Raw genomic sequence first — 14,120 nt, forward strand, 5'->3', positions numbered from 1 at the left:
ACTTACTGAGAAGCCATAAAAAGACTAGTAGATATATCATCGATGGGCAGCATTTCTCCATAGGCTCATCCCCAGGTAGTCACAAGACTGCTGTCAGATTACTAAAATCAAATAATAAGTAATACAGAGCCAAAAATGTGTAAGTGTTACACAACCTTTTTTTCTTGCAATGGCGGCAATACTTCTTGGCCCCATTGCAACCCTGGACATTACTACCTGCGACCTTCTCAATTATGGATGTGCCAGTCCTTCTAGGATGGGATCCCAAAATTGATCTTTTGGCCCCATCTCTGACAGAGACAAGAGAAAGGAGGGTGTGTGCTTTCTATGGATTTGGTAACTACATCAAAACTTAAGTCACAACAGGACGCATAGCGAAGTACTATTCATATTGTTTTTTAAAAAAATCTCAATGTGCATTTCTAGACATTACAAACTTGGCTCTTGGATGTTGTAGTAGTGGGGTACCTTTTAGCTAGCCTTTTTATCTATTCAAGAGCTTCTAGATTGTTTGATACTATGTGTGCTTTCTACACTACCTTCACCAAATATAAATTCCAGGCATTTCTGTGTGTTCCCCTATTGTATTACTGACAAACATTTCCAGTATCTTGTGCTCAAGAAGTCAAGATTCTCAGTCTGTAGTTTCCTGGATCTGGACATTACTCTTTATCAGTGCTTTATGATAAAGTAGGGCTGTCAGGCCATGAAGAAATTTTTGGACTTACTCATCCATCTTTTTGACAGAGGATGCTGACGTAGTTGCCAAGGCCAAAGCATCTATTATACATGGGAACATTTTGGGGGAAAACACTTTGGAAGATTAAATATTTTGCACCAGCTGCATAAAGAAAACGAACATTTGCAACCTTTCAAATTAGCTCATTATACCTTGATGTTAGGCAGACGGACAATCATCCTTAATCTTTCTTGCCTGATGCCTGTTTTCTTCATCACTTTAGTGTTTATTTCTTCCTTCAAAAAATAAATACAGACAAAACCCACTATAAACAGCCAAAACACAAACCTCTCAGATGATGAGTACTGTCTGTAACCTGTTGCTAAAAACTTATATTCTTTTGCACCTTCTCATTCTGTGATGTTGCTTGGCAGCATGGACATTTTTATTGGGCTCACCTACATTTTCAAGGAAGTGTATAAGTTGCTATTGTCTCTGTGAGTGAAGAAGTAACACCTGCCTTCATAGGAACACAAGGAGCTGCTATAGTCCCTCTAGGTTAGTACTGTCTACACCAGGCATCACCAAACTTTTTCAGCAGGGGGCCAGTTCACTGTCCCTCAGACCTTGTGGGGGGCCGGAATATATTTTGAAAAAAAATATGAATGAATTCCTATGTCCCACAAATAACCCAAAGATGCATTTTAAATAAAAGGACACATTCTACTCATGTAAAAACATGTTGATTCCCAGGCCGTCCACGGGCCGGATTTAGAAGGCGATTGGGCCGGATCTGGCCCCCGGGCCTTAGTTTGCCTACCCATGGTCTACACTGAGTGGCACCAACTCTCCAGGGTTTTAGATAGCAGTATTTTCCAGGCATTCCTGGAGATGCTGGAAATTCACTATGGGACCTTCTGCATGCAAACCATAAGCTGTACCTCTAAATTATGGTCCTTTCCAGGTTTTTATTTTGGGGGCAGATTTTGAACAGGAAACATTGCCAGGAAACATGGCTTCTTCCTTTTCAGATGATGGCCACAATGTTCCTTTACAAATGATTGAAGCTATTTCCAAAACATTACATTGCAAAAAAAATTCAATTAACTTGAAAATCGAAACAAGGGAAAATATCAAAATGAAATGATAACATAGTGATGAGCAAAAGCATGCATGCTTCCAAGCTACATTATTTTATAGTGGAAGTTCATTGGACCTCCTTTTTCTGATAAGCTGGCTTGTGGGGGGGCATCTGTGGAAAAGTGAAAGTGCACTTATTTATATCCATGGATGAACTTTTAAAAAGTATTGCTACAGATGTCATGATTTTGTAATACTATGCCACAAATCCTTATCAGTTTCTAATTAACTTTAGCATAGCAGGAGAGCCAAGAATACTATTTTTCGGTGACATGTTAATGCCTTTAAAATGAACACAAATAATTTATCGTGGGGAACAGACATGCCTGGATTGCTAAGAAAGAAATATTCAGAACTTTTGGGAGATTAAGTGGTAAATGGATTTTTGCAATTTCTCTTGATGTTATGTTTTTCCTATTAAACCCCAGGAAACAGAAGAGTAAAGAAAATGCAGAATTTCCATAGGAGAATGTCTCTAAGATATATGCTGATTTAAAGTTAATTTAAAAACTGATATCACTGCAGTTCACAACTTGTGGTTTTATATTCTTAAAGCATTACAAGAAAAATAACGAACAAGGTTGCCAGTAAAACAGCACATTGGCTTGGATCCAGAGAAGACAGAGGAGTTCCAGTCATACAACAGGGTTTGTCTACCTTTTTGCTGCAGATATTCCTGTCAGTAGAGATGGGGGAGAAATCAGATGCAGTTCAAATTTAAAGGAGAACCTACCCAGTTCACACTTTCATATATAACACATGAACCAAAATACAAGCCATCCTTCAAAACCCACAATTCTCCACATTTTGTAATGCTGCGCTCTGGCCATGTAATGTGTACAAAAATGCACACACTAGGGTAAAGGGTGAATTCAAATGCATATGTTCAAGAAAATAACACTTGAAATGCGTTATATTAGGGGGAACTGCTGTGCAAAAAAGAGGTAAAATTCCATACAAACATTAACAAAATTTCAGAGTGATGGGGGAATGTGGAGAACAAAATTTAAGACTGAAATAATGAGAAAGTGAAACTGGCAGATTCATCCATCCCTATCTGGTAGCCAGGGACCCTTCTGAATGGTGCTTGATGCATTGCGAGAGTGCTGCAGTTTCAGGGGAGAATCAGCGGAAATTCAGCAACCCCTTCTTGAGTAAGCAAAAGTGCCTTGAACTTATACCAGTAGCTTTCTAGATCTCACCAATATCTTTAAGACCTTGACTGTGATGGAAACGCCATTGATTAGTTCACATCCTAAGTGGCAGCAGAACTTGGACCAAACACTTTAGATTCTGAGCCAGGTCTTTCACAGTCCTGCAACCTGAGATCCTCTAACTGCAGATGCTCAGCTTCAAATCTGAGGCTATTTGTACATCCAAACATGCATTTTTTTCACTGAACTGCAGAAGCACCCAAGTAATACAGCAGAGCAATGCTACTGCTTATCGACTGTATGTTATTTGTAAGTTATAAAGTATACATCATTTCTGAAAATGTATATGAATCCATCTATGCAAAGCAATGCTTCCAACAGCGACATATCTTTGAAAGTACAATGACTGACACACTACATTTCCCCCAGAACTGGCCTTGTGTTATATTTCTTTTTGGTTGAGAAACAAAGCCTTAAAATTGAGTGCAGTGATTGCTCAGATAAATGACACACATGTCTAAACCCAACAAGCACACTTTATTTGTAACCTCACATACATTATATTTACACAGTTGGTCTGCTACTGTCAATATAGATGGTTGTACGAATGGTTACTGAAGCATACAAAACTGGAAGAAACAGGTACTTTCCCTACTAGGTTAGCATACTAAACTTGATTTGAAATGCACTGTTGTGATCACTAGGTGTCAGTATAGTGCTATTTGTACAGCTAATAGTACTATGGCGGCATGTAGTAGTCTCACACATGCAATTTAGCTTGTGAGTACACATAAGGGGGAAAACAGGCCTCAAAATCTGCAGTGAAAAGCCCTGAGCAAATCGGAAACATTCAATAGCAAAAAAACATTTAATGCATATTTAAATTCAAAAGAGCCACTAAGCACAGCTCAAACTTTTATAAACTCTTATTTTTATCAAACTACAGCAAAAATAGTTTTACTTCACAATCTAACCATATTTAGATCTCCATATTTCCATACTTTCCATATTTCATAAAGAAATTGGTTGTGAATCACACAAACATCATGTTGGGCAGCCCATATAAAACGGTATTAAGAGCTGATGGGTGTGGGGCAGGATGCACTAGCCCACCGGGACTTTCTCTCTGGTCTTCTTTCTTGTCCTCAGGGGCATCAAGCTCCGCTAGAAACACAGTTCAGAACAAATAATTAAAATTTTCTTTTAGCTATAGAGATATTTTAAAGAAACTGAGAGCATGATCCTATTCAAGTTAAGCAGTTTTAAGCAAATGCTTCTAATGGAAGAGATTTAAACATGAACCCAACTTTCCTATTGACATCAAATGGATTTAAAGCGGCTTAACACTGGCTGAATGGTGCCCAGAGTTTTAATGTCTACTTGCTTAAATACCTGTCTCTTTAGGCCTGTTCAGGTGCTACATATAGTAGAGAAGGACAACTCTTAACATAGTTTTAGTCCTGACTATATAGAGCAAGATGAGAGCGCAACCTCAGAGTCGTCCACAACTGGACTTAACAATCAGGGGTACCTTTACCTTTACCTATAAATACATTACCATATATGGATATACGCTTGCCTATCCATATATTCATTTTTCATATACAGTACCAGTGTTCAGAAAGCACTGAAATCCCCAAGAACTGCATGTAATCAGATCTAAAATTAGCACATAAAATAACCTAGTGACCAGAAACTTTGCTAAACATTAAAGAACTGTCTGAATTAAATGCCATAAAGCTAGATACTATCAAAGGGTAGCTAATCCTAATATTAACTGTGGGGAAACCATAACAGAGAGAAACTGTTACTAGCTACATACATACTATAACTTTAAAGGCACTGTAGTTTACCCCTTATAGAGAAACAGTTATAGTCAACTCTTAACAAACTACAGTGCTCAGAATTCTCTGAGGGGGGAAATGTGCTTCCAACAACCTTTGACAGCAAAAGGCTTTCCCATCTTGAACTTACAGAAACCTCTGGTCACTAGTGACAAGTAAACATTCCTGTTACAAGTATCTCTAGTCATTTCCCCCAGTGCAGCAAATAACAGGTTTGAGGAGCCAATTTTAATTAGGAAAACAGAGAGCAGGGATGGCGTTAATCTCCCTTCTCTGCTGCCACAGTCAAGGACTGCTTTGGGACGCCTATGTCTGCTATTAATTTCTTTTCAACTGTGAGAGAATCTAATTCTGGATCTCCTGTGTCACCTTTAGCTTGGACCTTTGAGTCCTTTTTTGTAGTAAGTAAATAGGAAAAACGTTGGCATTACAGATGTGTATAGAAATATAATTTGGTTATTTTGATGGCTCAGCACAAACCCAGTATTCAGAGGAGCAACTGTTCTTAGCACTGGAGCTATGTACAGATATGCTCCTTTGGGGAAAAACAATACCTTCCTTATGGGAGACATTTCATTCTCTCTTTTTCACACACACTCTTTTAAATATATGCATCTTTCAGTATGTGTTTTTTAAAACCCCGCTTGGTGTCTTCAATATGAGGTTAGCAAATTGCTTAGATGAGAGTGATACCATTTCTACCAGCAAGCTCAGCAGTTCCGGTGCTTGTAATAAACAGTATAATGGCATTTTAATCAAATAAGAAAATGGTGAGAAGAAAATGGTGGAATATTTTGATCTGTTCACACTTCAGTCTGTGTACTTTATTTTAAAAACTTTTAAATCTTACTTTTAGGAGGTTCATCCACAGCACTCTTACTCCTTTGAATAAAACGAACAGCCTGTCCTGTTGTTTTGCCTACTTTGATAAAATCTGCAAAGAAACATAGTAGTTTTATAACTGAACACACTCAAAACAAAACACGGAAGCGGAACCTGCAGTTTTCTTCTACATTTGCAAATGACAGCTCAGTCTTAACCAGAGTTAGGTGTATGTAAGCCCACTGAAATCAATGGCCTTTTGAAATCCTGTGGACCAAGCTATACTTCAGATTATGCACACATTTAAGAACTGAGGTTAAATTGGTCACATTTGTTTTCAAGAAAAAGCAATACTGAAGCCCCAATTGGAATGTGTTCCTTATCACATCAAGGTCCTGCCTCCTTGCAAAAAGTTGTTCCCCAGCTGCTATTTGCTGCAAAACGTAAGTACTATTTGGGAAAAATAGAAGCTGGGGGAGTTTTGAATTGGAAACCAGCCCAAGGCACAAATTTGGATTAGGAGCATGTTCCCACTGCTCTAGGCCTTTCATGAGTACAGACCCCCAAATGCCCCTATTTTCCAGGGACAGTCCAGGATTTACAGAAGCAGAAGTCATGGTTTCTGATCCAATCCCAGAATGTCCCACTTTTCCTTAGGAAGTCTCTCTTTTCATTGGAGAAATGTTGGAGGGCATGGTAGGATATCCCTATTGTCGTCAGAGAGTATGGAGTTATGTGACCTAAGGAGATAAGTACAACCTATAGTAGACATCTGAAGGCAGCCCTGTATAGGGAAGCTTTTAAATGTTTTATTATGTTTTTATATATGTTGGAAGCTGCCTAGAGTGGCTGGGGTAACCCAGTAAGATGGGCAGGGTATAAATAATAAAATGATGATGATGGAATAGGTCATCCCTATTTTCATCGGAGTATAGAAGCTTCATTTGTTCACATCTAAGCATGAACACTAACGTCACCATTGACAAGAAAGGCATTAGGCGCAGCTGTTTTATGAAGTTTGCTATTACACACTTTCACATAAGCTTTCCATTTTTGTCGCATTCTCTTCCAGGGTCGTATACCATTGGTTAGCTATGACAGAACGCACTCCAGCAAGGCTCAGAAAGATTGTTGTCTCTGTTGGCTTTTCCAGAGAGAGGCGTACAGAGCTAAAAAAAGAAAAGAAAAGAAAAGAGAAATGCAATGAATGAAAATTACAGGTACAGACATTCTTAAATGACCTGAACAAAAGAGACAAAACCCGTTCATTCAAATTTTATCAGTTCACAAGAATAGAAAGTAAACTGCATTTTTTCTTATCTTTTTCTCACCAGCATGTCTGGCATTAAATATTTTATTTATTTTCTACAGTATCTTTATAGAGTTCTCTTTGCGTCTTACAAGAAATAAGTTTAAAAACAATTTAAATACAAAATCATCATCACCATCATCGTTTTATTTGTGTGCCGCCTTTCCATAGTTAAAACAATGCTCAAGGTGGCTTACAACATGACAAGAATTGCATAATTACCAACATAACAAAAGTCATAAACAATAATTAAAACACATCAAAAGGTACACAACCGAATGGAAAACAATTTCCACATAAATCATAAAATCTAAAACTAAGAAGACAGCATTAATATCACAATTTAAAATGATGTAGATAAAAAATAAAAGCAATTTAAAAAACAAAACAAAAACGGAGCCCTCTTTGCCCAGCAGCAGCAGCAGCACTCTTTATAGAGCCTGTCAGGCCTTGCCCCAAGCCAGGTGGAGAGAAACAGGGCATAAAACATATAGGGACTGTGGTCCTGAGATCGGGTGTAGCTGGCCTTTAGGGGGCAGACAGAAGCAAAGCCTGCTCCACCCTTACCACACCCACCTGGACTAGCTGGTTTGAACTGTGTGGCGGCAAAGACTCATCACTCCGGGGGGCTGCCTGCCTAACATAGCTCTCTGGGGCCCAGAGTCTGTCATGATGGGCTGTAATCATCGCCCACCCTGGGACTGGGTGAGCAGCCATTTTTGACAGCAAAGAATGAGGAATTTAGGTTGCAATCCTATGCACTCTTTCCTGGGAGTAAGTTCCATTGAACTCAGTGGTACTTACTTTGGAGTAGAGGACTGCCATGGACAGAATGACTTTAAAACTTATGCCATTCTTACCTTTTAAACCCATCAAGGTTTATCACTCGTGCAGTACTTGGTTTTGAATGCACGAGGTCTGAAAGTATCACCAATTGACACTCTGTGGGAAGGGAAGCAATAATATGAATATTATACTTCAGTAGCATTTTCAATCCAAAGATACATGAGCAGAAAATTGCTTGTCTAACAAGGCTTTAATATTCCACATTCCTCACTGCAGACCCCTGTGAAATTATCCAAAATGGTATGGTGTGTGACATGGGGGCAGTGGAATTTAGGCAGAAATCAGGGGAGGCAGTGATGGACATTGGGAACCCCAAGGTTTCAAGAAGTATTTGATAAAACCTTGATAAAAGACCTTAAGGGAACAACTCCCTAACAGTCAATAAGGACTGAGCATGCTCAGTGGTTGTGGAATGCTGACCAACCAGGGGTACGTAACAGAAAGCCTGGTGCAGTGGCTGTGGAACAAAATATAGAATGTTGAAGAAGCATGGCTGACGCATTGGAACAGTGAATGGGAGCACTGCAAAGGGCCACATTTTGTTTCAGGTCTCAGCCATTCACTGTTTGCCTTGCTAGTACTGCCATCAATATATAATAAAACTGTGCAGTGTTGAACAGTCAGTTGTTAAGGCACATCATCCCAAGACCAGTTCATGGAACAGATATTTGCTCCATTATTCAGAAAGTGTGCCTCAAGGGATGACCCCCCTCAACACAGGGTTGTAAGTACCCCATCTGATGTAAATCTCATGCTGTGGGAGCAGCTAATGGCTCCTTTCTGACACCTTAAAATTCCCAGGCCACATGAGAGAGGCCCATGCTGTGTCTCCTTCTTCCCTACATCAGTGGTACTCCCAATTCCAGAAAAACAAAAGCTGACAAGGGGATGAGGTCCAATTTGGGTGCCCAAGCTTCTGATTTTACCTATGCTATGTAAGACGAAACCATGCTTACAGCAGCTTTTGTGTTAATAATGTGATTTGCACAGGAACCACAAATTAAATCACCTTTGAATGACAACTTTTGCAGAAAGCTGATCTAACACTTGTAATAATAAAACCACATATTTCAGTCTGAGTAAATAGAATTTTGTTATGATCTGCAAGGAAAGCAAACAGCCTTTTTCAGCTTCATAAAATCACCTGGGATATTCATAGCAACTAATCTTTCAAGTAATGTATATAAGAGAAATCTTGCCAGTCCAGAGAAGATAAATGCACTGCAGTTGTTCAGTAAGTATTCCCAGTCTGCTTGACTGAAAGGGGGAGGGAAAAAAGAACAGTCAAAACTTTAGTGTGCACTGTATGCTATTAATTTGTATTAGCATGATGTTCTGCTACTTTAAGTAGCTCAGCTCAGCTCTAGAAAACATTACATTTAAAGAAATATGATCAGTTTTCATCAACTATGTGCCCTAGTGCCAGGAATACAGTCGTACTTTGGAAGTCAAACGGAATCCATTCCGGAAGTCTGTTCGACTTCCAAAATGTTCGAAAACCAAATCATGGCTTCTGATTGGCTGCAGGAAGCTCCTGCAGCCAATCAGAAGCCGCGGAAGCCCCATCGGATGCTTGGGTTCCCAAAGAACATTCACAATCCGGAACAATCACTTCTGGGTTTGCTGTGTTTGGGAGCCAAAACGTCCGAGTTCCAGGGCATTCGGGATCCAAGGTACGACTGTACTTGGAAAAGCAACAACAGATGGTGTGGTGGAGCACGGCTACTCACTTGACCTCGAGATGGCTGTATTGCTGCTGTTTATCAGGAGGCAGAGAGGAGTAGTGGGGAAGCAGTGGCAAGGTTAGCACAGAGCAAATGCACCACTGGGAGCATCAGAGAGGCACTTGCACTGCACTGACCTGGCTGTCCCCCATCTCCCAGTAAGCAGCAGCAAGATGCTGTCTGGCGGTCAGGTGAATGCTGCCACCCCACTCCACCTTACCCCCTGCTACTATACGAACTGTGCATGAAGAGGAAAATAATTTAGAATTCTATTTTTATGGATAGGAAGAGTATCTGTATTAAGTGTATAAGGGCATGCCTGTGCACGTGCTTTCTAAATTCTGAAAGGAGCTGCCCACTGTTCCCTGTTACTTTTCTTCCTTTGGTTATTTTTATTGCAAAGGACTGACAGGTTTAAGAAGGTAAGATGAGCCTGCTGGATCAAGCCAATGGCACCACATCCAGCACCCCATTCTCACAATGGCCAACCAGATGCTTATGGAAAGAGGAATGCAAGAAAGCTCTCTCCCCTCCTGCAGTTTGCAGCAACTGACTGCTGACTGCTTCTGCTTCTGCCTGTGGAGCTAAAACACAGCCATCAGGGTTAGCAGCTATGGGCTGAGTTTGACTAATCTTTTAAAGTTATCCAAGTTTGTGGCCACCAGTGCTTCTTGTGGGAGTCAATTCCATAGTTAAGCTATGTGCTGTGTGAAGAATGCTTTCTTTTGTCTGTCCTGAAGCTTCCAGCGTTTAGCTTCATTGGATGTTCCTGAGTTCTGGTGTAATGAAAAAGGAAGAAAAAATGTCTCTGTATCCACTGTCTCCGTACCACCTATCCCAGGTCATTCCTTACTCAGCATTTTTCTAAACTAAGAAACCACAAAGGTCAAGCAAGTTTAAGCCCCATTCTTTTCAATGGGAAAAATTCTTAAACCACACACTGCAATCAGTGGGACCTGAAAGCGACTAAATTTTGGCTGGATTCCCTCCCCACAACAGCCTTGTTTTGACTTCTTTACTAGCAGCAAATGAACAAACATATTAGGCATTTGTTTAGGTACTGAAAAAAATATATGTGCAAAATTAATGAGAAACAAACTTACATACCTTGCAAATTGTGTGTTACCCATAATTCCATCCCAACGGAGTGTAAACGGCTCAAATTTCTCTAGGAGTGTCTTAAATTTTTGTGCAGGATTATCTGATTCTGAGCATACAATTTTTTATCATTAGGAACATAGGGTTTTCCAGTGCTTACACACCCACCCACTCTGTATAATTTTAAGCACCTGTAGCTTTTAAAAAGAGTATTACAGTAGCTTCGTAAATAAGCCTACAAAGGTTAGTAGCCTACCAAAAAAAAAGTTACTAGCCTGCTAACAGGGCAGTAGTCTGTGTTTTCATGCTGACCACAGAAGACTGGAAGACTGGAAATGCAGGCTTCTAGCAACTTAGGAGAGAAGGTTTTTTTGTTTTTTTGTTTTTCTTTTAGGTGCCTTCTACCCAGTGGACTATTAGAGGAAGGTCTAGATTCTTCTCCGCTAGCCTGCTTTGTTTCCATGTTGGTTGCAGAGGAAGGATTTTTCTCTTTCCACAACTAGCACACTAACCAAGCAGGCTGAAGGAGTAGGCTCAGAGTGATCTGTCGTTCTTCTGCCAGCCTGCTTGCTTGCCTATGGCAGCAGGATGATTTGTTCAACGCAAGACTACAACACCAACTTTTTCAGATATAACAGTTATCGTATGGAGCTTTCTGCATGCAAAAAGAGGACCTTTAAAAAATGACTTTCTTTCATATATAAAATAAAACCAGGCCATTCTCTTTCAGCCATAAACTGTAGCCACTTCTACATATTAGGTGCGCAGTGTTAGAAAATGTTTTCAGTGGTGTTAAAAAAAAGAAAATAGAGTTCTAGGTTGCTTTCTACTACAGCTATTGTAATGGCAAACAAGTTATAATATACAAACTTTACCTCTTTCTGTTACATCATTATATGGATCCACAACATCTGAGACATACCATTAAGAACATGCAAATGAGGGGTGTCAATTTTAAATATAATTAATGACATACAAATCCTCCCCCCGCCTCCAGTTTCGATTGGGTGCAGGAACCAGAAACAAAGCCAGTGGCACCCTCAGCATCCAATCCTAATGTATCACCTTTCGATATCTTCCCTGAAGAAATCACCACCAGCAGTTCCCTCCTTCTGCTTACCAGGCCCCCACTTTTGTGCCTAAGCAAACTCTTTACCCTTCCTAAGTCAGTAGCGTCCAAGCTCTCTTTCCCAAGGCCATTGCTTGACCTCTTTAGTCCTGTCACATGATGAAACAGCTTCCCTTCCATCTTTGCAGCTTAAGTATTGTCTAGAAAGCAAGTATTCTTTTCTAATGTCCAAAGGTCTCTCTCACACCAATTCCACACCATTTCCTCTCGACTGTAAAGGTTATCAAACTGAAAGCTAGACACTTTCTATACACTTTGACACTTGCAATACTGCAGAATTTAGTAGCAACAACAGTAGTAGTAGTAGCTGGCATAGGGAAGTCAGTCCGATTGCCCTACAAGCTTTCCTAGCTCTGAAGACGATTCAGTAACTGACATAGACAGTAGCAGTTATGTGGTTCGATTGCTGAGCTCAAGGGAACAGGCAGCTCGGATGTAAAACTCATGATTTAAGTATTCCATTTGCTAATCAATAGTGTCTGAAAGGATACATTTAACATTATGTATATCAATTGGAAGGCAGTTGGGTGGCAGAACACGGTTAAGGTTAGGCTGTTGAATAAGAAACAGTCATAGCTTTAGTATGAAAGAACACCCACAGCACAATTCTTAACTTCTTTTCTCAGAATGAAAGCCTAATAAGCTCCATTGGGACTCACCCTCTGGCAAGCATGCTCAGGACTGGAATCCTAAGTAGCATCCATCAATACCGCATAACACTGTTTTTGTCATAATAACATGGAAAATGCTACTGCGTATAACTTTTGTGGAAGATGCCACTTGCCACAAAAATCATGTCAGAGTGTGCATGCCACAGTTGTGATTGTGGGGAAGTAATATGAATAAATTTCCTGATCAACACTACTTCTCAAGCACAGGGATTGCTCACGGCTGCCCAAGGTAGAAATTAATTATATTCCCCCCCCTCTTTGTTAGGACTTTATTGATTGTTTTCTCCTATTGTAGCCCCTTCCCTAAGATTAAGACTTGGACATAATAGGAACGCATAGGGGAGGTGAAGGAGGAGGAACAGAAACAGCCTCCGTATCTCAGACCTTGCTGTCTAAAGCAGGGGAGGACAATCTGTGGGACAACAGATGGGGGACAACAAGTCCTATCATCCCTGACTAAGGGTGATGGGAGCTGGAGTCCAACCAGAGCTGGCCAACCATCTGGATGCCTGAGCTGAAGGACTAGATTGTGTTTCCTCCATTACATGTTCTAGAACCTACTGGACTGATAGGTCTTGTTTTGTAACAAAAGGTATAACAAGACGAAACAAGGATACATGCAAACACAATGCATAATACAACTGCTTCACTAATATGCATATTAAAATTAAAATTAAACTATTAGAAAGTTGCAGAGTTTTTGTATCTTGAACAGGGCATTATGATACAGCTTAGAAATGCATCAGATATCGTCAAAAATATATACTTACTACTTTCATACTCTTTCTGTGTTCACCTTTTGGTCTTGATTCTTTTTTCCCATCCTTTTTGAACTCATTTTCTGAAAATGTTAAAAGCACAATCATCCTTAGAATAAGATATGACACACTCTCCCCAATCCCTGCAATGTTTTCCAGAGATTCACATACTTCTCATGGTCATCAATATATGTGAATTACAGAGATAGTCTGAAGGCTTATTACAAGTAATTCTTCTGATAACCAACATTTGCATTCTAACATTGATTGTATACACAGGTTCAAACACCACAATACTCTTTCACAGGAGTCTCTACATAAGAATAATAGAATCATAAAATTGTAGAATTGTAGAACTGGAAGGGACGCTGAGACAGTTAATGGTGAGGTACAAGGCTGCTCCCTAAGCAGAAATGTAAAATATATTATCGTGATACCAACTAACATCAAAAAGGGATTCAAAGTCTATATCTATCTATCTAACATTATATTTTCAAATATATATAAACTTGTCTGTACCTGATTCGTCTTTATGTAAGCGGTTGTAGAACATTTGGAGAGAAAAGTCTCTGGATACAGAGCTTATTGTCTTTTCTTGAAAGATATTTAGACCCTCCAAAGGAAATTCCAAAAGACATTTGTCCACCAGTAGTATTATGCATTCTCCTATATCTTCAATGCCAGCTGAATGTAGGAAAAATGGGGAAGAAAAATAATTCTCAATAAAAGAATAACAACTGTTCTTAAATGGGAAGCATTTTTCGCTTCTGCTCAGATAAACTGACGCTGTTTTCATCCCCAGTTAAGATGAAGAGATAAATGAAGTCTTTAAACACACACACACACACACACACACACACACACACACATTTGGGAAGCCCCTGGGAAAATCATGCAGAATATAGGACTTCTTGGTTCGGAGGTAGCCAGTGCCATGAATTAATCA

At 39.8% G+C, this 14,120-nt stretch overlaps 1 protein-coding gene across 2 annotated transcripts in view; it reads right to left on the minus strand.

Moving 5' to 3' along the window:
- Positions 1 to 3,491: 3,491 nt before the first annotated feature.
- The window catches only part of CFAP46 (cilia and flagella associated protein 46), an 87,184-nt gene continuing 76,555 nt past the window's right edge, over positions 3,492 to 14,120 (minus strand). For both annotated transcript variants that reach the window (XM_081189441.1, XM_081189440.1), the window contains exons 52-61: positions 13,694 to 13,858; positions 13,187 to 13,257; positions 12,237 to 12,297; positions 11,492 to 11,527; positions 10,626 to 10,725; positions 8,939 to 9,051; positions 7,809 to 7,890; positions 6,672 to 6,808; positions 5,668 to 5,751; positions 3,492 to 4,137 (exon numbers count right to left, since the gene is read on the minus strand). In XM_081189441.1, the coding sequence (XP_081045567.1) occupies positions 4,007 to 4,137; positions 5,668 to 5,751; positions 6,672 to 6,808; positions 7,809 to 7,890; positions 8,939 to 9,051; positions 10,626 to 10,725; positions 11,492 to 11,527; positions 12,237 to 12,297; positions 13,187 to 13,257; positions 13,694 to 13,858 (980 nt within the window). In that variant the 3' untranslated portion in view covers positions 3,492 to 4,006. The remainder of the gene's footprint in view (positions 4,138 to 5,667; positions 5,752 to 6,671; positions 6,809 to 7,808; positions 7,891 to 8,938; positions 9,052 to 10,625; positions 10,726 to 11,491; positions 11,528 to 12,236; positions 12,298 to 13,186; positions 13,258 to 13,693; positions 13,859 to 14,120) is intronic.

The sequence above is a fragment of the Podarcis bocagei genome (assembly GCF_964188305.1).
Source record: "Podarcis bocagei genome assembly, chromosome: 4".
Lineage (NCBI taxonomy): Eukaryota > Metazoa > Chordata > Lepidosauria > Squamata > Lacertidae > Podarcis > Podarcis bocagei.